The sequence below is a fragment of the Metopolophium dirhodum genome, chromosome 2 (genome assembly GCF_019925205.1).
Source record: "Metopolophium dirhodum isolate CAU chromosome 2, ASM1992520v1, whole genome shotgun sequence".
Lineage (NCBI taxonomy): Eukaryota > Metazoa > Arthropoda > Insecta > Hemiptera > Aphididae > Metopolophium > Metopolophium dirhodum.
This window is the reverse complement of record NC_083561.1, coordinates 34,432,101-34,459,850: the sequence shown is the minus strand read 5'-3', so window position 1 is coordinate 34,459,850 and position 27,750 is coordinate 34,432,101. Positions and strand designations below refer to the sequence as shown.

General features: G+C 27.8%; 1 protein-coding gene and 1 long non-coding RNA gene across 5 annotated transcripts in view; one reads left to right on the top strand and one right to left on the bottom strand.

The window, feature by feature from the left end:
- Window positions 1-27,750, top strand: part of LOC132938690 (sodium-independent sulfate anion transporter-like) — a 51,985-nt gene that overhangs the window by 20,717 nt on the left and 3,518 nt on the right. Inside the window, exons 1-7 of one of the 3 annotated variants that reach the window (XM_061005669.1) lie at window positions 17,313-17,415; window positions 17,497-17,618; window positions 21,356-21,677; window positions 24,717-24,912; window positions 25,960-26,180; window positions 26,246-26,408; window positions 26,505-26,669. In XM_061005669.1, the coding sequence (XP_060861652.1) occupies window positions 21,489-21,677; window positions 24,717-24,912; window positions 25,960-26,180; window positions 26,246-26,408; window positions 26,505-26,669 (934 nt within the window). In that variant the 5' untranslated portion in view covers window positions 17,313-17,415; window positions 17,497-17,618; window positions 21,356-21,488. Of the gene's footprint in view, window positions 1-17,312; window positions 17,416-17,496; window positions 17,619-18,866; window positions 19,026-21,355; window positions 21,678-24,716; window positions 24,913-25,959; window positions 26,181-26,245; window positions 26,409-26,504; window positions 26,670-27,750 lie in introns of those variants that run through there. The other 2 variants (XM_061005670.1, XM_061005671.1) reach the window with 2 other exon arrangements.
- On the bottom strand, window positions 9,343-17,115 carry LOC132939747 (uncharacterized). Of its 2 annotated transcripts, XR_009664004.1 has the most exons (5): window positions 17,048-17,115; window positions 12,350-12,622; window positions 12,223-12,272; window positions 10,000-10,146; window positions 9,343-9,917 (listed from the first exon to the last, which is right to left on the bottom strand). It is a non-coding gene; the product is annotated as an uncharacterized LOC132939747 (long non-coding RNA). The 2 variants fall into 2 exon arrangements; XR_009664003.1 differs by having other exon boundaries at window positions 9,343-10,146.

Sequence of the window (27,750 nt, the reverse complement as noted above, 5' to 3'; positions counted from 1 at the left end):
ATTCGTTGAACCTCTCAATACCTATAACATGGGTTGATACAATATAATAAATAATAATAATTAAAAATAAATCTTATAAATACAAATATTAAGGTAAATTGATCTTGGACGATGATTGCCTTTTTAATTTTGGCCAGGTTTTCTTCATAATCAATAAATTGTGTTTATTTTTAAATCAACGATATGTTTAAATTATACATATTGCAATCTTTATGAGCTATCATATCATTGGTTAGTTATAGGCTTTAGGCCTTTAGCCCTTTAGCCCAACACCGCCATTTAATAATTTTAATTAATATTTTGCTCTACAGGCGACTGCCATTAAAATTCTTATCCATTTACACAATGACACAAAAATTGATAAAGTGTTGTTTTACATAATTTTTTTTATTATCCCCTTAATAACGTTGTAGTGGTGAACTCACATATGATTAGTGGTTCAGGGTTCTTATCATTCGAAAACTATTGTGCGGTTACTTGACCGCGAACGATAATAATAATTTACTTTATATATGACCACGGTTACGTTATTTAATATTTAACTTTTTGTTTTACCGATAATATAAATATATTCGTATCTATATGACTATATTATACTAACGCTAACTTCGTTCGGGATAAATTGTATTATGAGACATTTCAATATAGAAAAAACAAATTGAAAACCTGAAGTAAATAATATATATTATTATATAGGTATCTTTATTTGTTTAGTAGTTAATAACAATATTTATTAACTTCGACTTCCTTGAAAGCCGACAGTAAAAGTAGCTGACAGACCCTGCTTTGCCAGAAATAAATGTTATTCGAATGGATACAATCACACATACAAAAAAAAATGTATTTAGCTAGTACGTCTTAAATATCTCAGAAACTGTACGGCACATAACATTGAATTAAAATAATATAAACATTTAAATAAAATATAAAAAGAAAGTTAAAATATTTCGTGTTACCAAATGTTGAGTCTGTAGCAATTTATGACCCTTTTCCCTTTTAGTAAATATTTATAATATTATATGCCTGTATATAAGTTTTTCATTAATCATTAGTCTCACCCTCACACTTTAAAATGTTTGATTGGCTAACGATGTAAACAAATAACTATAACTGTATCTCAAAAATATAAAATTTGTATTTTAAACCATTTTATTAACAAAACGTCTGTTTGGTGTTTACGTGTTATATTATATGGTGTTATAAATGGACGCGATGAATAAAAATCATTATTAGTTTTTAATTTAAATGATCCAAAACTACCATTATTTAATGAAAACTTAAAACAAATCGTAATTCAATTTGCGTGTAAATAATATTTTATAATATTTTTTAAAGTAATATTATATGTAATATAATAATAATAACGTACAATTCATTTTGTTATTAATGATTGTTATTGGTTCAAAATTATTTCAAAACCATTCCCTGTCTTATTGTAAAGCATCATTGGTTAATTATTTAACTGTACAGTTTTCAATAATTGTAAACATATACAAACAAACTCGTAATTTTATTACATTTAAATTTTTATAATTGTATTATAATAATTTATATTATTATTTGCATTGATAGGTTACTCTATAATCTCTTAGGTTCAATATACCTAGTTGAAATCGTGTTTATTACTGAGTTAGGTTAGGTTAAGACCTATCGCCTATGGAATTTGGCCGCATTTTATTAATGTCTATAGAGCTTACGGCTGCATCAAATTATTAAAAGTATAACGCTTATCTAATGTGAAGTAAAAAAAAATATGAGACACAAAATGTGTAATACGCTTCTTTGCATGCACAAGCCAACGCGTTTCTTTGTTATATGTAATATACGTATATTGTATACTAAATACGCATATTGTGAACTTTGGAGCAACCGTGAAATGTATGTCTTATACTTTTATTTGCCATTTATAGTGATTTAATACAAGTCAGTTTTCATGTCCACACGTTAAAATGTTAATTAATTAATAATTACAACTAAGGCGTGTTTGACTTATAATTATTGGCGAAGACTTAAAACATACAAGTTTCAATCTTGAAATCATTTTACGAGTAAAATAATTCACATTTAACATTACTGACAGTTCACAGGAAGTACTCTAAATTTGAATTGACTGCTATAGTCGACAGAATTATAACACCGAATACAGGCATACTGCAGCCGAATAGCATATATAATATAATATATTATACAGTCGAAACCAGCTTAAAAACACATATCAGGTCAAAACGCAGATTGATTGATATATTGAAGTACGGCGTTTATAGGCAGGTACCACAGAGGGTTACATCATTTACAAATATAAACTAAAAATATATATTTATACTGGCAAATATCTATAACGTAGGAAGGTTCAATTGTGGTATATCGTTACAAGGCTATCTATTACATCATTTTTTTTTTTTAGGGCTTAAAATATTATAGAGTACCCCTTAGTTCATTTCAATGGATATTTATGAAAAATATAATATATTGAACGATATTAATGATGATTGTACTTTGAAATATAAATATAAACAACGGACTAGATAACTGTAAATAATACAACTAAAATGATTAGAAGTACTTAAGTATTCACGATTGTGGCAAAAATGTTTAAAAGATATTATTATTAAGTTGTAAAAAATTACTATAATACCTATAATAAACGCACTGCGTGGCTAATTAAGAGTAGATTAGCAAAAGCCAATTATTGTAAAATTATTATCTCCGAGTCGATTTCTGTTTCAAATAATATTAAATGAAAATGAATGGTAGTTGCTTAAGTGTATTAAATATTAGTATGTACCAATGTAGATAATTCAAATTGTACACGAACGCAATCGTTTATCTGTAAATGTAAAATGTTGAATACCTACGTAGTTGTTTTTTTTTATACATTTATAGTTTAGAAATAATTTTTTATTGCAATCATTAATAATTCTATTCTTCCTTAGACAATGCTAATAAAATTATTATTTTTATTTTACGTTTCTTCAGCGTGGGTAATGACTAATAAATAATGATTAACCAATATGGTTGAATATAATATCAATTATAATCAATTCTAGATTTGTATGTTGAAATGCATAAATTAAGCAGGTTTTAGAGTAACGAGGAATTTTACTAAGACTTCTGCAAGGCAAACAAGGATGTCATTTAAATGTATATTTAAATTATACCAAACTTGTGTCAAGTCGGTGTTTTTTTCTTCATAGGTGACCTATGACTTCTAAACATTTTTCAAATCACCACGCTCAGGTTAGGTTAGTTTTATAACAGATCTATAATGTATATTGTACAGTACAATTTGTAATGGTATAAAAATGTATGTACGTAATGTATATAGTAAAGTACGTTTTATGTAATTTATAAATATTTGCCCAAAAATTAGATTTCGTCCTACGCAAGTCTTTGCAGGAAATGCATACTTCCAGGCGGACTATTCTTGCGTGGGATTCATATGCGAACGAAACTCAATAAATTTAATCATGTCCCGTTCAAAAACTTGTCCCTAAGTCATGCGATTTTACGACTTGATACCCTCTAAATGCCACGCTAATGTAATATCTACAAGCAACAGGTAGGTAATGCAACAGTAATGCTCATGGTATATAGTAATGAAATAGACATAATATGGGCATGCCATTTAAGTTTCATTTAAACTCAAACGAAATACTTTCGTGCCTAAATGTTTCTACTCATTATGTGTTTGTGATAATGTGCAAAATACTTTTTTAAAAACATATATTCATAAAATATTTATTACATAAATTATAAATTTATTTTTGATTAACTTAAAGTTAAAATATCATCCGCAAATAAGTTATTTTTATTCTTAATAGGTAACTAATACAACATAATTAAAAAAAACTGTTATTATATAAACATAACTATTTCAAACATAATTTGTCATTACATATTTATTGTAATCCAATAAATAATAGAGATTGTCTAAAGCAATAATTCAAGACTGTAATTAATATTTTTAAATTGTAATCCAATTATAAAAAAATGGAATGCAAACTCAGAAATGCCTAGCTATATAATATAGCTAAATATTATTAACACTAAATAACGTACTTTTAATATTATAAGAAGTACTATCATTGAAGTTCTGAAAAATTCAAACAATGCAAAAAAAAATATTTCAAATAATATAGAAATGGGTATTGCTTGCAAAAAAGTATATTATGCGCATTGCGCATATTATAGTTGTTCAAACAAGAATTATATAATGTTTACCTCGTTAAATTAATACTTTTTGTCGAGATGTGTCAAATTATTTCTGTACCTTCGTACTATTTTATAACATTCAAATCCAATTTAAATCGAATTATGTAAAAAATGTTCTAAAATACATTTTTTATGTAAGTAAGTAGGTAGGTACTAATATACTATATTTTATTAGTACGAGATATTTTATTGAATTCTTTAAGTGTAATATATTATAAAAAAAGAAACATTAAAGTTATTATTAAGTAAAAATAATTTATCTTAGTGGTACTAACCAAATAGTATTACCATAGATTTAATCCAATTAAATAAGCTTTGTGTTTGAACTTTATAAAATATAGAAAGTTTCTGTAGAAACGGACAATTAGTATCCAACTATAAATTTCACATGGTCTTGATTATACTTTTATAAGGACATTGTACATTTGTACCTAATTGAACATCGGTTTATATGCTTAATCTCTTCTAATCTAAAATATATATAAAATGGTTTTTGAAAATATTCAACATAAGATAAATATTATAATATAGTGAAATTGTACCTAATTTGGTATATTTTCTTTTTTAAATTATTATCGTAATCGTAATGTTTTAATTTTAATTTTGCGTTATGGTATTTATGTAATAATTGTGATAGTTTAATATTGTTATCTGAACACGTCGTCATTCGTCATAATACGAGAGAGACGAGGTCAAAGCAAGTTATATATATTGTATGTTCGTCTCACGAACATGTGAATCCGATTAAATATTTTGTTATCAAATTGATTGAATGAATAGTTGTTTTACATTTGCAGTAATTTTCGGGGGCATTCTGATAGGCACTAGTGTCATTTAAATATTGCAATAATGTACGAACTTTTTATTTTTTTTCTAACCACGATATACCAACTTACTGCTGTCTTTTGATGACTGCAAGAGTTAAAAAAATTTGAGAGCTATACAAATACAAATAAAAAAAATAAATAAAATATCTCATACAACAAAAACATATTAGTTAAATCATCAGTCATCAAGCAGAGATAATACTAATTACTATTTACTAATGTTATCAATAAAATGTATTTACAGAAATACAGGATAAATCAGGTACCTTATGTCAGTCAGCTTTTATTATTTTTAAATGTTTGAACGCATACATTTGATTAATACATAGTTATACCTATATTTGAAATTAGGATATCAAACAAATGGGAAAATACAAGTTAATTACACGCCGGTGGATAAAGTGATACTGATATCAATTTATAAATATTATCAAATCGGATAACACCATGTTATAATATTATGCACAATTAAAGATTGGCAAACTGAAGGCCAAGGCGGTAAGGCCATGGTATCAACAAGGCTGGGCATTAACTATCGTTAAAAGTTAAAATTAAGCCAAAACGTTAATTAACTCGTTAATTTTTTTCAAATTAACTTTTAACTTAAGAAGTTACTTTGTTTCAAGATTAACGTGTTATCTTCAAGTTAATTTTATTTTAAAAGTATCTAAATTAAGTTAATTTTTGTCCGAATAATAATAAAAATATTCGAATGGGTTTTTACTTTGATGTATTATTTTAAACTTCCCCAGTAATTTTCTTGAGCGTAAATACAAACAAACCATATTATGTGTCTGGAATTTTTTATTTTTGCAAATCAGCAAATTTTAACTTTAACCTAAGTTAAGTTACATTTTTCAAAGTTAACTTTTAACTTAACGAGTTATAAAACTATGTTTAAACTACTTTGTTTGTAGGTTATCCTTGAATTCAAATTTAGCATGATTAAAATTTAGCAAAATATAGGTGCATAAGTAATCATATCACCACCGGATTCAAATCCTGTATCAATGACGCCTGGTCAATTGTAGATAAAAAAATTTCAGGGTATGCGAGACACATCCTGTCCCCACCCAAATGGAGCTCCTGAAACTCCCATTTTTTATAATAATCGGTTAAAAATATTTTTAATGTTGATGCATATCGAAATCGAAATTCAAATAAGTAATTTATGGAGTTTTCAATTGAATGTAGTAGGTAAGGATAATAATTTTTCATCGTGGTTTTACATTAATTATAAAATGTAAGTAAGAATTAGGTATCCTAGGCCAATACAAGCTAGTATTAATTAGAAAATGTTTAAAAATTATTCGATATTCACTAATTACTATTATTGTCAAATCATCATAACATTCATAACAATCATATTATTATTATGACTATTGACTATTACCATGGACTATTATCCTTAGCACTTACATAACGCTCAATAATATTCAAAAACCATTCATTTGAATTTCGATTTATTGGTATCTATATACATCGGCATTAAAATTAAGCTGCATAACAATTTTCAATAAATAAGGATGGTTATCATTTGAAAAAAAAAAGTGGTATAGAATATTAAATTGATAATGGACATAAGAATATTATATATGTATTAACAAAAATTATTTAATTTTTTTCCTTTGAAAATGATAGTATGGCATTGTGTCCTGGCAAGTGGCAAGCGGGATGTTTACTTAAAAAATGTAAACGTTTTGGCCAATATTTATTGAATGCGGTATTAGTGTATTAGTCGATTATAATTAATTTAAAACGTTTAGATACATCACATACAATTTGTATTCAAAGTTACAATAGGTAACAAAAACGAGTTACGCCTAGTTAACTTAGAATACAAATCCACTTCACGTAAAACTAGTTGAAATCTTATTGATAAAAAACCATTCGATGCTTAAAATTTAAAATAAACTAGTTACAACACAGGGTTCATGAAATATATAATCGTGGAAATTAAAAAAGAATTTTACCAATATAGTAAATAGTATTTTTATTAATATACTTACCTACCTACTATTATTAATGCATTTTCAGTTATTCGTTATTCTCTTTTTGCATACAATTTAGGTATTTCACTAATTTTTATTAGTTTATATTATACCTATTTGGGCTTTAAAATTAAAATAGTAGAAACGGGAAAATAATACCTACACAAAATATATCGTAACCATATAATATAATCTGTGGTATTGGGCGTGTTATAATGTGTAATTTTTACGTTTTTATTACATGGTATCATAATTTGAAACTATGCCATAATAATCACATTATACCATAATATATTCATGTAGGTAGTAGGTACCTATATAATACATAGTATACTAAAATATGTACACATACTATACTGTTATTCAGTTATTGACTTTGACAAATATAATGTACAATGTACATATTAAAAAAATACACGTGTTTATTGAAACTTGTGTGAGTGTATGACAAAAAGTTAAAACTAATTAAATGCTAAAATGTATACACCTATGTTAAACTGTTAGTAAAACTGTTTTGATTTACAATCTATACATTGAATTTGAGTTTGCAGAAATGTTATTCAATTAAATTCATCCAATCGTATTTTAGTAAATTATAATACAAAGAGATTCACCAAGCATGCTTAGGTATCATCCACTGTTTTAACAGTAATAATGTTATAATTAATTAATATTAATATAATAATTAATATATTAAATATACCGATTGGTATACCTTAGTATATGTATAATATATACATAATACATATACCTTACCACCTTAATATTACATTATGTAATACATATATGATATATACTAAGAACCATATTCCCTATAAGATATGAAATGTCGGTTCTCATTTGAAAAAAAGGAGTTTGAATCGCCACAGTATATTGCTTGAACGGTACCTATAAAAATCTAGATATTCAAAAATATTGTCTTAAGAGGACGTGGTACACTCACATTGTACCCACTACCCACACGTGTTGTCTCCGTTTCTTACACAAGTACGACATAGCAAATTGTCGTTTCGCCATTTTCAATAGTGCGTGCTGTTGATTTTGATATAAGAGTGAATTGATCAATTATAAAATATAAAGGTAAGATTATTATCTAGGGCACGACGTAGACTTATATTGATATTATTATTTATAAAATATAAGTTATGATCTTTTTGAAACTGTACATTTTAAAATGATCATAATTTACTTAAAAATAATAATATAGGTAGAGACAAGACACGCGGGAACGACGTCCTCGTATAAGTATTTTAACTCAAAAATTCAAAAAATCGTATTTTGAATAAATTAAATATTGAAGTATGAAAAGAGGGATGACCCGGTTTTATGAATCACCATTCTCCATGTATATTCTATTTTTGAACCTATATAATTTCATTTGTTTTTTGTTCTTGATCGTATATAAAAGTAATAAATCATAATAAATTCACTGAAGTAGAATGGTGGATTGGTAAATATACGAATAACCTCTACTACATCATCAATTCATGAAAGATTCATTTTTACTTTAAATCTACGTATTCCATTTTTACAATTCATTTTTCAGATGAATATATTATTATTGAGTAAAATCACGATTGTTTCGGGAGTCTAAAAATAAACTATATCATGACTGTCGTTTGTGTAACAACTTAATAATTCTAATAACCGGTATTGTTGTGATAATAATATTGTTCACTTTAGTGACGCAATTTTATTCTATAAAATGGTTTGGTAAATTATACATCACAGTAAACCTAATTCATTTACACGTGGTGGCCCAAAAGGACGCACTGCGGCTGGTAAATATGCATATCAACATAATATCACAAGTGTTAGCTACCTTATAATAACTAACTTACACAATACACACAAAGATTGTGCGTTTTATCGCTGAATATCATAATAATATACCTACATGTCGTCATGACGTCCTACATAATTTAATTCGACCAAGACAATGAACTATTTTACCGTAGGTAGGTAGTAGGTACCAACAAGTTTAACCATTATCTATTTACACGAGCACTTGTATAATATATATCACATAAGTGTACCCTACTATACCAATGAGTCGATATAATTTGTATTTTATTGTACGTATATGTATACGATAATTGAAAATATAATAAGTACCTATATAAAATACTACATATTATAAATATTACAATATACATGAATTAACTGTAAAATAATTATGTACCTAACAATTCAGCTTATTACGATTTACGAGTTAAAGTTTGGCTTACACATTCTATTATAGGTATCTATTAATAATAATACATAAATATAATATATATATATATTATACACTTACGTTTTATCAAGCTGTTTACATTGATTTTGAAAATTAAAATAAACATACCATTTATGTTCATTATATCAAATATTTCTCGATTTAATAATTAATTTACAGAAACGTCTGATTATCCAAAGCGCTAGAGGTAGATGAAAACATTATTTTTATTTTTGGATGGGTGAAGTTAACTGATATTTTTCTCCCTATTATTGAACTTTAAACCTTTAGAGTTGAATATAATATTGTTTGTTAACTATTAAATTATAACTTATGACGTTCTTAACGTCGACTCATTTAGATAGTTAACAAGCCTTTGTGAATGCTTTTACAAACTCAAGTTAATTTTTTTTTTTATGATCTTTTACTTTTTTATTGGAACACGGGGACGAGTCTCGCGAAGTAATACAAAAATAACAAAATCGCTTGTAATAATAAATAATAATTGTCCTTCTATAGTATTGTGTCAACTCTCGTTATGTAGAAAGTGCTCAGTTTGTTTTTTAAATTATTCGATCCATAGACACCAATAGTCGTGACTCTTCTCAATAATAATATAAACATTTGCCATCGACATTAATTCGTCATTTGTATTTTGACAAGTTACATAATCTACAGTAATTACAATGCAGTCATAAATCACAATTTATTACAATCATTACTTCTTTTCGGACGTTTACATAGATTACATTACCGTAGGTACTATGGTCTATGAAGTGTGCCCGAGTTCCACGAGTATAGTTTGTCTGTCAACGTCCACTATTAATTGTTGCCTCGGTATAAACCAAATACCATGGTTGTCGATATTGTGCCATGTCTAAGAGACGGTTACAGCACGTACCTATATAGAAACAAATGGAACTTAGCACAGTGACTATACACGGGGATTTCGGGATTGCAGGTCACTACCTTGATGTATGTGTACATTGTGTAGAAAGTATAAGTACAAAAATAGTATAATGTACTTAGGACATGTTAAATACAATTGATGTAATAGATCTCAGATTTTCATAAATGTCTCTGTACATTTTAGATTCTGAGCAAAGCAATGGATGTATTGATTCTACAATGATGTGTGTTTTTTTTTATTTTTTTTTTTATTTTTGTGTCTGTCATCACCTTTTAGGACAGTAAAAGTGCTTGGATTTTCTTCAATAGTAACTTTTCTGATAGGAAAGTGAATCTAGTTGGTACTTTGGGGGGTCAAAAGTAAAAATTTCCCAGTAGTTTTCACAAGCGACGTGAAAAACAAAAGAAAAATTAAGGAAAAAAGGGAATTTTTACGCAAAATCTGTTTTCGAGAAAATCGATTTTGGTTTTTGGTGTAACTCTAAAACAAATGACCGTAGGGACATGAAATTTTGACTGAATGTTTATATTAGCATTTTCTATACACGATAACAATAAAATATTTTGACTCTTTTTGAGCTGTTTATGGCCATTGTCAGTTTTCAATTTTTTTAGTTTTTTTTTCTATAATTATCAATAAAATTTTATCTGTTGAGTAAAAAAGCTTGAAAATTTAATAGAAGGCTCCTAGGTTATTGTTTTAAAGGCAGATGAAAAAAATTAAAAATCCTTAGTCACAGTTTTTAATTATAAGCATTTAAAGTTCAAATTTTGACAAAATACGGAATAATCACGAAAAATACCAAATTATTTTGATGAGAATTCATAAAAATTTTACTTTTTAAATCTAAGATTTGAAAATGTAATATAAGATTACTCATAAGTTTGTCTACCTTTATCAAAAAAAAAATGTCTAGAAGAAACTTAAATTAAATTTTTATGAGCGTCTGAAATTTATATTTTTACAACATTTGATATTTACTCGATTTCTCATGTAACAATTTTCTTATTTTATTGTAATTAAAAAACGAATGACTGTAGATACTTGAAAATTTCACTGAATGTTTATATTAGCATTTTCTATACACCATAAAATGTTGAAAATATTTTGACTCTTTTTGAGCTGTTTACGGACATTGTCAGTTTTCAATTTTTTTAGTTTTTTTTCTATAAATATCAATAAATTTTTATTTGTTGGGTAAAAAAGCGTGAAAATTTAATATAAGGCTCCTGATATATCGTTCTAATAGCAGTTGAAAAATATTAAAAATACATAGGCACAATTTTTTTTTATAAGCATTTAAAGTTCAAATTTTGACAACATTTATCAAATTTATAATTTATTAATTATTTTGTAGTTAAAAATTTATAAATTTATAAATTTATAAATTTTTAACTTTTATGGCTAAGGATTGAAAATTTAAAACAAGGCTCCACGTAAATAGGTTATATATAAATTACTTTATTCACAATAATATCATCAAATATACTTGGTAAAATCATAGGCTGACTGACCGTTTTCGCTCAGAATCGTTTTTCTTATACAATGATATTATATCATTGAATTCAAATTTAACACCATCCATTACAGTGACCCACTTGTAACCTACCGTACAGCAGAGCGACATCCACTTATCCACCTTTTTTTATTTATAATTTAATTATTGTTTTGATTATGTTCATATTATTAAAACTAAAAAAAAGCCTATTAAAAACTATAGACATTTACAAAAAAATGTAGGAAATGTTTGAATTCTAACACCTAAACAATTTTTATTGAAAATAAGTACTTACGGTTATTTATTTTTGATTTTCAACAAAAAAACAAAATCGATAACCTTAATTTTATTTCAGTTTTTTCAGATTATTTTGAAAAGTCTGGGAATTTTTTAACCTTTAATATTTTATACTGGTATTAAAGTCATAATGATACATGATAATAATATAGAATAATATTAAATATACCTGTATAATATATTGAACTCACAATGAACAATGATTGTACCTACGTGTTAAAATTATAAGAATATAAGTCATTAATTAAATATTTTTTTTTAGTTATACTTACAATTCACGATAACCAAGCTAAACGCACCACTGTTGGTGAAAAGTTTTGACCTAGTAAAAGATACTTTTAATTAGATTGAATTCGTTAACAGTCAACACATAATTGATTGTAAATGAATTATTCAAACCAGTCGGGCTCGTCTAATTTCGCATTTGTCTGTTTAAACTGCAATGTTGGTGTCGATTTTGATGGATGCGTATAATATCACAACTAGTTCAAAAACAAATATGTTGAATGAAATAAAAGTAACTTACGGTTTGGTTGTGAATTGTGTATATCGAAATAGCTTAACAAAGTTCTTGAACAAAAATAATCCTTACATACTGACATACTGTTATAGAACTCGATGAATTCAATAGCTATTCACATATTATCTTCAATTCAAGTACCTCCGGTAAACCTGCAACAAGTGGGTAACCATCTAATATTAATAAATTGTATGCTGGTGTACCTATTTGTACTATAATACACTTGAGACGTACAAGATTAAGATTTTGTACAAATAGTCTTCTATGAAACATGTTTTAGCAACCCTATTTTATCGGCTACACACATGGAACATATTATTATATTCGTTTACCCATCAACCAGCTTGTAAAAAATGTTAAACAACGCATTGTCGTCGTTTAGTGAGGTACCTAACTCAATAATCGAGTTGAGTACTAATAAAAAAACTATTGAAATCAACCCTAATAAAACGCTGCAACTGCAATGGCAACATTTTACTTAAAAACTGTGCCTACCTGCTCGAATGTGACGGATAGTATTGCAACGATGTGCTCAGTGATCCAATTGCAGGTATGTCCATCTAAGTATGATAAGTTGGTAACTATATAAATTACGTAAAAAATGGAACCGTATATAGGTCTATCCACAGAGTTTAATATATGGCCACACACTGCATGTAAAATTTACAAATCGATGTTATTCGATAGTAGGTACCTAATGTCTTAGAAAAATAATGTTTATTTTATATAATATAACAATTTATTATTGATTCGATTGAATAATTAATTATCATTGTTCGAGTCAATATTGTAACACTTATATACGTGTGACTGTCAGACGATTAAATCTTTAGATGTTAACGTACCTAATTGATGTTATTTTGATGAGAGTGCAATATCGTACCTACTTGCACTCAAAATCCTTGGCACATAAATATTATTATAATATCGTTGTTGTCACTAAAATGTAATCAAATTTTAAGATATACCTTACCTACAACTGTATTGAGTAATTTATCGAGGAAATAATTGGGATTGTTTTTTTCATTAGGTGCTTAAAATGTACATGTCGTACCATCGGAACATTGTGTGCCTACTACAATGATCTATTTTGGTAAACACTAATGCGTAATGTATAGGTACGTGAACTTGTGTATTTATATATAATACCACCCTAAATAAAATTATAACTATTACAGTTAGTAATAAGCATTAAAACTGTAAATTTGGATGAAAGATATTTTTTGTGTTACACACATAATGTGTTAATTTAACATATGCCAAATTAACCATTTACATTGTATATTTAAATTCGATTATCTCAAATATAATAATAATCCATATGATAATCTTTAATATACCTATAATACCTATAATAATGAATAAAGTATGAACATAGTACCTAATAGTCACCCTTAAAGGGTGACGATGACAGACACACACAAAAAAAAATACACACACATCATTGTAAAATCAATACATTCATCGCTCAGCCCAGAATCTAATTATCTTATTTTGTTTATTTATAATTATTATTAACTTTGAATGTGATTTATTTAGTTAATATAAGCAATAAAAATAATGAAAATAAAACAGTAAATTTTTACTTAAACAGTAAAACGGTTCGGAGTGGAGAACGTTGTGTCAGCTTGTATATATAATCAAATTTAATAAGTTCAAAAAAAAATTAATAAATATCGAAAATATCGAAAATATCTCATAGCTATAAATAGAATAACTTTCTGCTAAATATTTTTTTTTTGATGGAGGTAGTAAAACTTGTTGGAAACCTTCTATTAAACATTTTTATATTGGATATGAAAAGAAAAACTCTTATGAATTTCTAACTGAAAAATAATTTACAAATTTCAAAAATTCTCTCATGGCTATAAATAGCTCAAAAAAAGTTAAAATAGGTAGTTTGAAAATATTATCATTCATTGAAAATATTAATTTAAATAATTGGTGAAAACTCCAAAGGTCTACTGTTGTTAGTTTTTGAGTTGCACCATAAAAATAAAATCGATTTTTCAAAATTTACCCCCACCCAAAAGTACCAACTAGATTAACTTTTCTATCAGAAAAGATGCTGATCTCAAATATCAGAATTTTTTTACTATCTAAAATTTTGATGACGGATAGAAAAAAACACACATTGTAAACTCAATACATTCTTTCGTTCTTCTCGGAATTTAAAAAAACTCTAAAGAAAGGTTAAAGCTATTAAGCCAGGAAAAACGTGTCAATGCTAAATATCAACGAAAAATCATACCATACATTTACCGTCAACAGCTTAATTTATTATTAATTTTATAATATGATATTTTGAAGTATGACAAAGATTCAATGTTTTAAATGATATACAATTTAATAAAAGGTATTGTTATGTTTTTTAAACTAGTATTCAGACAATTGTTAATATATAGCTCTACATCAAGCAATGGATTTATAATTAAAAAAACTGAATCTATAAATTTTTTGATGATGTGGTTATTGTAAAAACTTACTTACCTACAACATTTCAATGATATTTAACATTGATATTTTTTTTTATTTTTTGTGATGTACCTATTTTAAGATTAATATTATGTACTTGACCTTACCAAAAAAAATTACCACCTTGACAGTTAATTTTGATCGTATTATTTATTTTACTTTATAATTTCGATAATTGTCTCATAGTGCGCGATTTTATCAGTATGGTTTATATTGCCATTTTGATTTTAATGATCAGAAATAAAATTTATTCTAGTATTCAATATAAAATTTTACAAAATCCTCCACAGTTTTTTTGGAAAACAGCTGAAGGTAAATTATCTATACCGAGAGAACCAATACTACGATACCGGGATATAATATACCTATGTGGTGCAATTGATCGGAGACTAAATATTATATTCCATTGGCTTTATGTCGAATAATAGTTTTTAAAAACATGGTAGAAATACTACAAAAAGTATTTGAAAACTCACTTATTAAATGCAGAACAAAAAAACCATCAAATATAAAAGGTCAAAACATATTATATTGTACTTATATTATTCTATCAACCCAAACTTAATAATTATGGCACACATATGTCAGTTTTTCTCAAACATTGGTAACGTTATTGTGTTAGAGTTTGTTATCAGTTTATAGCGTATAATATAGTATACAGACTATGGATGTTAAAATTGAAAACATTTTTACTACAAAACGAAATAAAAGATTGAAAATTATATTTTTAGTGAATCATCTAACCACTTAAAAACAGATCTTTTTGTTTACCCACGGAATTCATGGACAGTCCAAAAGTCTGTCAAAATTATTGGATGAATGATAAAATATTTCCGAAACGTACACATGATATTAAAAAGGTCGTCCAAACACATTGCAATTTGTACGAATTCGTTTAAACGCAAACAACCCGTTGTGTTGTTATCAGTAACATTATTTTTGGACAATGTTAATTGATTTTTCGCCTCTCTGGTTTTAGGTAACTGATGAATACTTTTGATTATGTAGATAAATAATTATTAGGATTATATTTATTCGATCTAGTGTTTTTAAATTAGAATCTTCGAAGGTTCTAGGCTTTCAAACGATGCTTGTTTGAATATGTTCAGCCGTGTAGATTAGATCCTAGACCGAAATTTGCCCGAAAAAGATTATTCTATTCATTGTACGTAATAAAATGTTCTTCAAACCATTTTTAGTGTTTCAAATAGATACTGCAATATTATAACATGTAATTTGAGTCAATATTATCTTTATAGGAACTGGCCAGACTTTTTTACTTTCGACCTCCCAAAGTACCAACAAGATTCACTTTCCTGCCAGAAAAGATGTTTTTATTTTTTTATTTTTTATTTTTATTTTATTAGATAGAATAGAATATTTACAATCTGTAATATTTATATACATACAATAAGTAAATTTGATAATATAATAAGAAACAACAACATGAATGGCGTGAGGAGGGAGGCCCACCAGTGTGGATACCCTCTAGCTTGGGGGGAAAAGATGTTAATGTAAAAAAAATGTACGTTTTTTTAATGCGCCAAAGGTGATGACACAAAAAAAAATTAAACAAACATCATAATAAAATAAATAACGCTCCACTCAGAATCTAAAATTTGTTAAGATTTAAAAATTATTATTAAAACAATTGTTTGGCTCCTAAAAAATTTAGACCGTATTTGCGTAGATTGTCTTATATTTATTTTATGTTATTTTTTTTTTTATATAAATGGGGATGGAAAATTATTCGTTTGGTCAAAAAGCTTAAAAATGTACCCTTAAGTTACCAACCTATCTAACCTGACGTCGTGATGTAGAGATTAAAATATAAATATGACTTCCACGTTAAACAAATTATCGAGATCGGTAACAGTGCAACGGAGTTGGGCGCGTTTAATAACATAATTTATTATGGCACAACAAAATACCTATGCAAAAAACGTGTTTTCACATCGTCCAGCCGAGACTGTGCAAACGTATACTAAGTTGTATTTTTGTTATATTTTATAACTCCTATAATGTTTACAAACTCAAATTTAAATGGGATTAAGCTAGTAGTAATAGGGGTGGGATGATATTATAAATATTAAAGAACATACCTACTCATGTCCTATGTACTGTAATAATTGGTGTAACAGTCTGCAGGAACACGTGATAATAGTTGGACAGTTAAGAAGCTATTATATCATACAGCGATATTAGTAGTGTTTTTTGAGTACGTCTATACAATGATGAAATTCGTTGGTTCGTCATCGTAAACTTGTGTTTGGATTGTTTTAGCTTATCTCACCACCTTTCCTAATTAATAATAATTTACGCCCATACAACTTAATTTATTAATCGACGACTATTATAAATATAATTGCTGACTATAACAGACTGATATTCATTTACATTATGAAAAAAAAAAAAAATCACTAATGTTTTAGTCGACAAAGAGCCACTGTACCGTGTGGTTTTATTTCACGTAAAATTGATTACTATTATTATTATTTTTTATTAGCTTTTAACGAATATTTAAATTGTGAAATGTTTTTTTTATTCTTAGCGTGCGCATATGACAATAGACGAGAGTTCAACTGCTGCAGTTAAATTTTAAATACTAAAAAAGTGGTCACCACTGAACGTCTGTAAAATGTAAAATAATCTATAGAATAGCATTCTAAAAAGGTAAAAATTATTTGCATGTAAAGGGTAATCTCGGTAACTAATTAATCGATTCAAAAAAGTATTTTACTGATAGAAATCTACTGTAAATCTCTGAGTTTGGATAAGACTTATATAGAATTGGAAACTACTAAACCAATTGGCATCACATTTTGCACATAATTCCTTGAGACCCGGGAAATGTTTATAAATTCATTTTTCAACCCCTATACTCTAATATTTTTATGTTTATGTACCTATAGGAATGCCACTGGTTGCACAAAAAAAGAGACTTTTATAACATCCAATATATAAAAATCTTGTGTCTCGGTATTTGTTGCCGCACTCCTCCAAACCGGCTAGACCGATTTAAATGACATTTTTTTTTGTATATTTGGTAGGTATGAGAATAGGGCATAAAGTATTTTTCACTCTTCTACCCCCCATCCCCAATTTTTAATCACAATTTTAGTAGGATTTTGAAATTTATGGTGGACATTTTTGTTTATAAATAGTTGCTATTGGTTATATGAGAAATAATTAGTAGAAATTAGTATTTATTATTTGGTTGTCATTGGTTAATCGGGCAGATGTAAGGAATTTCAAATATTTATTTGAATATCAAAATATTTCAATTCAAATTGTTATTATGATTTATAAATCATTAGTTCTGTTGTTTTCTTTTTGAATTATATTATATCATTTCATTTTAATATTTCCAGTACCTATTTTAGTATCAAAATTATTCATGTTAAACGTTGTGATGTATTTTATTTTTATGGTAAGATAAAAAGATTTTTATTCTAAGATGGTAAATCTTAGAATTACGAAAAACCATTCTCGTTACGAATAATGCCAGTATTGAAAATTAGAATATTATACCAATACATGTTGATTATTATTGTAATATCTTAAGTGAATATTGCTTGATTTTAGGCTAGATACCTACAAAATGAGATAAGAATTTTAAATTGCCGAATTATATAATACATTATAATAAAACAAATCAGAAATAAGTAATTCAAATTTCGAATTAGAGTGTAATAGCGTATAGTGTATTGTATGAGTCACGGTTATTATGAAGAAAAAAATGTACAATGTCGTATTGTATATTATGTGAAGTTCGGTCAATTGGTAATACGTATAACAATAAATTAATAACGTTAATTATTGTTACGTTTATGTCATTATTAATTTAATCACAATAACAATTTATGAAAGAGATTACGGGATTGGTGTATGATATGGACGGTTTAAATTGTGTACGAGTTGTTGTCGAAGAAACTAACCAGAATACAAATTATAATTATTTTATTCGTAAACTGTAAACTCAACACATGTCCATTCGTCCATTGTATCAACGATAATTTAATGTAATATGTATGTAATAATCACACGGGGTACAGTGGGCACATGCCGAAAATAAATATTGTAAGTACGAAAACTATGACGTTAGTGGCACATCACTACGCGTTCGAGTTTAAATTAAAATAATAATTGTAACCATAGTGTTTTAGGAAAAGTTTTTTTTCTGTTGAAAAAATGTGACTAAAATTACAAATAGGTATTATGCAAAACGCTGTACCAACCTAGTTAGTAAATACAATTTAAACTAAACACATTGTACTGTGCATTGGGGTAGGTATATGAAGAACAATAATTAATAACGGAACATCTTATAAATTTTTAATTTTTTTTTACAAAAATATATTCTTAAGTATATTATTTCATTAAAATACATCCGTTATATTTTTATGAAGAAGGGAATATGATAATTGGCAATGGTAATCGGTAACGGCAAATCAAAACAATTTCGTTTCGCTGCGCATATGCGTGGACAATTTTTTTTTAAACGTTATTTATTATAAACGCATTAACCCATATTGCATGGTAATTATAATATCTTTTTATTCTTATACATTCAGTGTTAAGTTCAATGAAATTACATTTTTCTAATCTATTTTTAATTTTTATTATATGCTAAGTCAACAAAAAGTTGGGGGTTACTATTTAATAAGTATATTTTGAAGTCAAAGTGGTTTTGAATATTGCATATTAATACAAATATACTTGGAATGTGTAGATTGATATAGCTACCAAGCCCGGATTATGATAATTTTGGGCCCGGGGCCAAATAGTAGTAATATATCCACTATAAATGTACTACCCACCAGAGGCCCACTATATTGTTCGATATCTGCTGTGGGGTCTATAATTTAAAGTTCAAATTTTGACAAAATACGGAAAAATCACGAAAATTAGCAAATTATTTTGAGTTGAGAATTCATAAAAATTTTTCTTTTTAAATCTAAGATTTGAAAATGTAATATAAGATTACTCATAAGTTTGTCTACCTTTATCAAAAAAAAAAATGTCTACAAGAAACTTAAATTAAATTTTTATGAGCGTCTGAAATTTATATTTTTACAACATTTGATATTCACTCGATTTCTCATGTAACAATTTTCTTGTTTTATTGTAATTAAAAAACAAATGACTGTAGATACTTGAAAATTTCACTGAATGTTTATATTAGCACTTTCTATACACCATAAAATTTTGAAAATATTTTGATTCTTTTTGAGCTGTCGGACATTGTCAGTTTTAAATTATTTTAGTTTTTTTTTCTATAAATATCAATAAAATTTTATTTGTTGGGTAAAAAATCGTGAAATTTTAATATAAGGCTCCTGATATATCGTTCTAATAGCAGTTGAAAAATATTAAAAATACATATGCACAATTTTTTTTTATAAGCATTTAAAGTTCAAATTTTGACTACATTTATCAAATGTATAATTTATTAATTATTTTGTAGTTAAAAATGTATAAAATGTTTAACTTTTATAGGTAAGGATTGAAAATGTAAAACAAGGTTCCACGTAAATAGGTTATATATAAATTACTTTATTCACAATAATATCATCAAATATATTAGTAATACCATAGGCTGACTGACCGTTTTCGCTCAGAATCGTTTTTCTTATACAATGATATTATATCATTGAATTCAAATTTAACACCATCCATTACAGTGACCCATTTGTAACCTACTGTACAGCAAAGCGATATCCACTTACCCATCTTTTTTTGTTGTGTTCCTAATATTGTCAGGTTTGTAAGGTTCTTAATTCTTAAGTAAGATCATTTTAAGAAAACCAGTCTGTCCAGTAAGAACAGAAACTAAATAATAATATATTTTTGTTTATTGTAAGGTTGCTATTGGTCATGATTGAATAATGAATATAATTTTAGACCTATAGCTATATAGCTTAGTAAAAACGGTATTCCCAAGACTAATTTTTCGACACATGCACATCGTAATATCAACGTGTTAATAAAACATTCGTAATTACTACGCACTTCGAGGAGTCTGCAATCCACCGCAGGTGGATTGCCTACCTGAAAACATACTACGTGTCTCATGCATACAATACATACAAGCGCGTCTCTCGGGTAATTATATATTAAAGATATACTGCTGCGAATAAGAATTTTTATTCCGGGCAACAGAAAAGTTAAAACAAACCTAGAACATCATACATCGACTATTAAATAAGGCATTGAACAAAGTTTGAGTCATATACAGTTTGTACATTTACATTAACGAAAGTAACAGAGGTGACTTATGCTGGGCAACGACGGGAGGGTTAGCTATAGTTATATTATATAACTGACACACGCGTGCGGACTACCTTCTCTATTCGTACACAGAAATATATTGTTTTAATTTATTGTTATTTTTATATTATCTTTTACAGTCGACCGTTATACGCAATAACCACCTATCATCAGTGTATACCCGGAGATTTGGGTGCTCTAACACCACACGACCAGCGAACAATTATTGCATTTATGCGTGACATCACCGCACCGAGGATATAAAACGCCATAATGGTGCGCACCGGAACTTGTGGCGACCGTCTTCACCGGATATTGGTCGGCTATTTGCCGATACTTACATGGATGCCACAGTACAAGAAGTCGGACTTGCTGTACGACGCCGTGTCGGGTATCACCGTAGCGCTCACGCTGATGCCTCAATCTATAGCCTACGCGTCGCTGGCGGGACTGGACCCACTTGTAAGTGTACACAGCTGTAGGGTGATTTGCCATCCGTGATCACCTCTCTTATAAATATATTTATCCAGTTATTAAAAAAACTGATTTTTGAAATGTTATAGTGTACATTAAGACCATAATGTTATGTTCAAATGGTGTTGTACGGTTTAAGAATTAACTATATCCTGTGCACAGTGCAGGCAATACAAACTTCGGTTTTTCAATTGATAATACCTTCCGTTTTAGATTCTTAACGGAGCGATGAATGTATATTGGTTTTACAATGAAGTGTGTAATTCCTTTTTTACGTCTCTCATCGCCTTTTAGGACAGTAAAAATGCTTGTATTTTTTTCAACAACACCTTTTCTGATAGGAAAGTGAATATAGTTAGTAGTTTGGGGGGGTCAAAAGTAAAAACTTCCAAGTAGTTTTCAAGCACCGGGAAAAACAAAAGAATAATTAAGGAAAATCGGTAATTTTTACACAACACGGTTTTCGATAAAATCGATTTTGGCTTTTGGTGTAACTCTAAAACTAATGATTTTAGATACATGAAATTTCATTAAATGTTTAAATTAGCATTTTCTATACATCATAAGACTTACAAAATATATTGACTTGCTTTGAGTTGTTTACGGACATTTTCAGTTTCCAATTTTTAAATTTTAGATTCTGAGTGAAACGATGAATGTATTGATTTTACAATGATGTGTGTTTTTTTTTTTATTTTTTTTTTTATTTTTTTTTTTTATTTTTTTTTATTTTTTTATTTTTGTGTCTGTGTACACGATAAGTAGTCGAAATAATGCTTCGATTTTCGACTTCAGTATCTTGTTTGATGGGAAAGTGAATATCGTTGGTGCATTGGGGAGGTCAAAATTTTAATTTCCCAGTAGTTTTCAAAAGCGATGTGAAAAACAAAAGAAAAATTAAGGAAAAACGGGAATTTTTACGCAAAATCGATTTTTAACAAAATCGATTTTGGTTATTGGTGTAACTCTAAAACAAATGACCGTAGATGCATGAAATTTTCACTGGTTGTTTATATTTGCATTTTCTATACACAATACAATTTTGAAAATAATTTGACTTTTTTTGAACTGTTTACGGACATTGTCAGTTTTCAGTTTTTTTAAATTTTTTTTCTATAAATATCAATAAAATTTTATTTGTTGGGTAAAAAAGCTTGAAAATTTAATAGAAGGCTCCTAGGTTATTGTTTCAAAGGCAGATGAAAAAAATTAAAAATCCTTAGTCACAGTTTTTTTTTATACACGTTTAAAGTTCAAATCTTGAAAAAATACGGAAAAATCACGAAAATTTGCAAATTATTTTGAGTTAGAAATTCATAAAAAATTTTCTTTTTAAATCTAAGATTTTAAAATCTAATACAAGATTCCTCATAAGTTTGTCTAACTTTATCAAAAAAAAAATTTCTACAAGAAAGTCAAATTAAATTTTTATGAGCGTTTTAAATTCATATTTTTACAACATTAGATATTCACTCGATTTCTCATGTACCGATTTCCTTATTTTCTTGTAATTCAAAAACGAATAACTGTAGATACATGAAAATTTCACTGAATGTTTATATTAGCATTTCCTATACACCATACAATTTTGAAAATATTTTGACACTTTTTGAGCTGTTTACGGGCATTTTCAGTTTTCAATTTTTTTAGTTTTTTTTTCTATAAATATCAATAAAGTTTTATCTGTTGGGCCAAAAAGTGTAAAAATTTAATACAAGACTCCTGATATATTTTTACAATAGCAGTTGAAAAATATTGAAAATACATAGGCACAGTTTTTTTTTATAAGCATTTAAAGATCAAATTTGGACAGAATTTATCAAAATCTCGAAAATTATCAACCATTGTAATTAATAAATTATAAAATGTTCAGTTTTTATAACTAAGGATTGAAAATTTAAAACAAGATTCCATGTAAATAGATAATTCGGTTACCAAAAAATCTAAAAAATACACAAGCACAGTTTATTTGTATAGTCATTTTAAGTTCAAATTTGGACGAAATTACATAAAAACCTAGAATAACTATTTTAGTTATTTTGTTGTGATTGTATAATATTATTCGTGGGCACTTGAAACTTCTAATTTGTAATATTTTCATCGGTATATTATGATGATAGTATCACGGTTTGTTGTTGATGTATAACGCGTTATATGTACCTAATGGATATTGTGATATGATTAATTTGGAATTTATTATAGGTCAATTTTTTTTTTAATACCATAGATAAGTGTATAATATGTCTTATACCTAGACTGACATATCGTCTCCACTCAGAATCGTTTTTCTTATACAATGATATATCATTGAATTCAAATTTAATACCATCCATTATACAGTGACCCACTTGTAACCTACAGTACAGCAGAGCGACATCCACTTGCCCACCTTTTTCTTTTTAAATCTAAGATTTGAAAATTTAATACGAGATTTCTCTTAAGTTTGTCTACCTTTATCTACAAAAAAGAAAAATGTCTACAGGAAACTCCAATTAAATTTGTATGACCGTTTGAAATTTAAATTTCTACAACTTTGGATATTTCTCATGTAGCCCCGATTTTCTTATTTTGTTGTAATTCAAAAAAGAATAACTGTGTAATGTATATAATTGACATTTACACCATATGTTTATTTTAACAATTCCTAGTTCTGTAGAGATCATATGTGAAATTTGAATTTAATGATAAATCATTGAATACGAAAAACGATTCTAAATGGAGACGGTCTGCCTGCCTACATAATACTAACAGTACATTGTCGGATATAATATTAATTATATATTAATAATTAATTAGTCTTACTATAATTAATTTGCAATCAGAGAATATTATTCCGACCTCTACACATTATTAAAATTGACTTTCACTGCGCCGTTAACGTGTTTTAGCTATTTTAAAATTTGGCAAAAGAACGTGTAAATACCTAGACACATTTTATTGATAACTACTTGAAGGGGTGTATTATATTTAAATATTTCCCAATATTGCGACGTGTTGATTACTATGAATTGTTTTATTTTTTGTTAGATCGGATTGTATGCTGCATGCTTCGGTAGCGTGATGTACATAATATTTGGATCAGTACGTCAAATTACTATCGGCCCTACGTCCGTTGTTGCGTTGCTCACTTTCAACTACGTCAATCCAGCGCTACCAGCCACGGCGGTTATCCTCTGTTTTGTGTCAGGAATTGTCGAGCTCGTCTGCGGACTTTTCCGCTTAGGTACAGCTAGTTTGTTATCAGTGAAACACGATCAAACCCAAATGTATTTCCATTCCATTTAACGGGGTGGTTAGTAACAAACTAACAATAATCGTTTACGACATCAAAAAAAGTCATTTATTATTTCATCGGTTTGAATGTCGTTTGAACGTTGATTAGGCGTCGTATTTCACCGCGAAATAAGTAAATATGCCATGAATGCAATTCGTTTTAAGACCGATTAGAGATTACGTTTCAATAATCAACAGTATACCTACATTAAATACGACGCGTACAGTAGTAATTTTCTTAATGCCCTAATCGGGTGTGTACAATTATTAGGGCATAGTTGAAAGACTAAAGCTATACAATTACGCACATAGAACAATTTTATTCCTACCGACTCTGTATGAGGAATCCTATAAAATATTTTATTTCACAGCGATTGACATTTTGACATGTAGAATTAATGTAGACTGCATAAACTCTAAATTAAAATAAAACTCAACACACAGAAGAAGCAAAATTGTATACAATTAATCACAGTTATTATATAAAAGTGCGAATAATAGTTGTAACATGCAATAAATACAATATTCCACTTTGATTTAACGATGGCATAGTACAAGACAAATAACATAACCTGCTATGATACGTATATGGAAATCTATTTTCCAACGCATCTGAGATTATAATACCGATAGAGTATCTTCCTGGAGTCTAAGCTGATTGTTTTTTTTATTTACTGTTGAACGTTGAAGCAGTATACTCGTAAAAGTGACTTTCTCAACACTCATTAAAGTCTGCCCAACAGCCTAATGCGATAATATAATATAGATACTGCTATATATAATATAAACTATTGAGTGTTTGGAGTTAAATATTTTTAACTATTAATTCAAAAATGAAAAGGGAAAAAAAACAAATATTAATAGTGTTAGGTTCTCCAGATTATGAATATTAGCTATACTGCAGTATGCTAGTGCGTGAAACCTATTTAGTCCGACCTAACTTTGATTCTAACTTGTTAATAAAGTCCGAATCGGTTCTTTCTTCTCTCTTGTGTAGGATTCGTCGTGGAATTCGTATCGATGCCGGTGACCGGCGGATTCATATCGGCTGCAGCTATTCTCATGGCTTCCTCACAGTTGAAAGGATTGTTCGGCATTTCTTTTCATGCCAAAAACTGTTTGGAAATGTGGATAAAGTTTGTCGAAAACATTCAACATTATCGAATAGCAGACACCGCTATGGGACTGACGTGTATCTTCGTGCTGATAGGATTGAAGGTGAGTGTACATAACATAAATAGTGTAAACCAAACGTCAGTTTATACATCAAGCCTCGTTTGTAGAACTTAAAATGCATAAAAGTCAATGCTAAAGGAATGAAAGCAAAATCTTATTCAGTGTTATTGTTTTTATTGAACACCGGGAGCAATGTACTCGTGGTCATCGTATCGTCGACCATCGCATATTTTTCAATCAGGCAAGGCCAGTCACCATTAGTATTGACAGGTACTAGGTACTCTATGTATATAAACATTTATATAGTTTAACCATTAAATAAAATAATATACAATTATGACCGTGCACAATTTCTTATACTTATAGGTACCATAGCTAGTGGAATACCGCAATTTAGATTTCTGTTTTTGGACTACGAAAACGAAGACGAAAAGTTTACCTTTCTCGAAGGTTTGTCCAGGTTATGGCCTGGTGTGATCGTTGTGCCGTTAGTGTCGATCTTGAGCACAGTGTCCGTCGCTAAAGCATTCAGTAAGTCAATCCTACCGTCAAATTTCAATGTATCCATAGTGCCTAACATTAAATACTGTAGTAAGGTAATTTTGAGAACAGTGCATGTGGATGTTAAATTTTCTGGGGTGTCAGTTGTTCTGCCATAAATAAAATATGTTTGTGTTTACCCGCTATACTTTGCCTTTGGTGTCGTCAGTCGTCCCATTCAGTTGTCGGTCACGCTGCCTATTCGACTCTACTGCATCACGTGACCCATTTCACACATTTATGTTGTGTACCTAAGCAAGTTTAATATAGTTTTTGATTTAAAATAACACGTTATACATAATAACTAAAACAGTATTATTATACAGTAATTATAAGTTTTAATAAAATGTAGGTATATTTGTAAAGATTGATCTAAAATGTTTCAAATAACACGCTATGCAGGGTGATTCATTAAGTGTAAAATAGTCATTATCTCAAAGAGTATTAATGTTTTTAAAAATATTTTTTTAAATAGTTTCAAATTGTTAAAAAAACAACTTTTTTATTAAAAAAATATTTTTTAATATTTTTATCCTTATATTTTTTTAAGATTTTACTTTTTTGAATGACAACATAGAGTTTTAATTTCATATTCAAAAACAGAATATTTTTCTAAGTATTTTGATTCATTAAATTCGAATCTAGGGCGAGTAGTTTATAAGTTATAAGTATTTAAAGTTTAGATGTGCGGAGTGGAGTTTTACCCCGTAAAATGTTTGTCCACTACACCGTTTGTCAACACTTTAAATACTTGTAACTCATAAACTACTTGTCCTAAATTCAATTTTTATATATCAAAATACTTAGAAAAATATTCTGCTTTGGATAATGAAATTAAAACTGTATGTTGTCATTAAAAAAAGTAAAAACTTAAAAAAATATAAGGATAAAAAATATTAAAAAATAAAATTTTATAATAAAAACGTTGTTTTTTAACAACTTGAAACTATGTAAGAAAATATTTTCAAAAACATTAATACTTTTTGAGATAATGAGTGTTTTACGCTTAATGAAAAACCCTGTAATCTGTATACATATAACATTATGTACTAAAACTATGGGATAGAATATA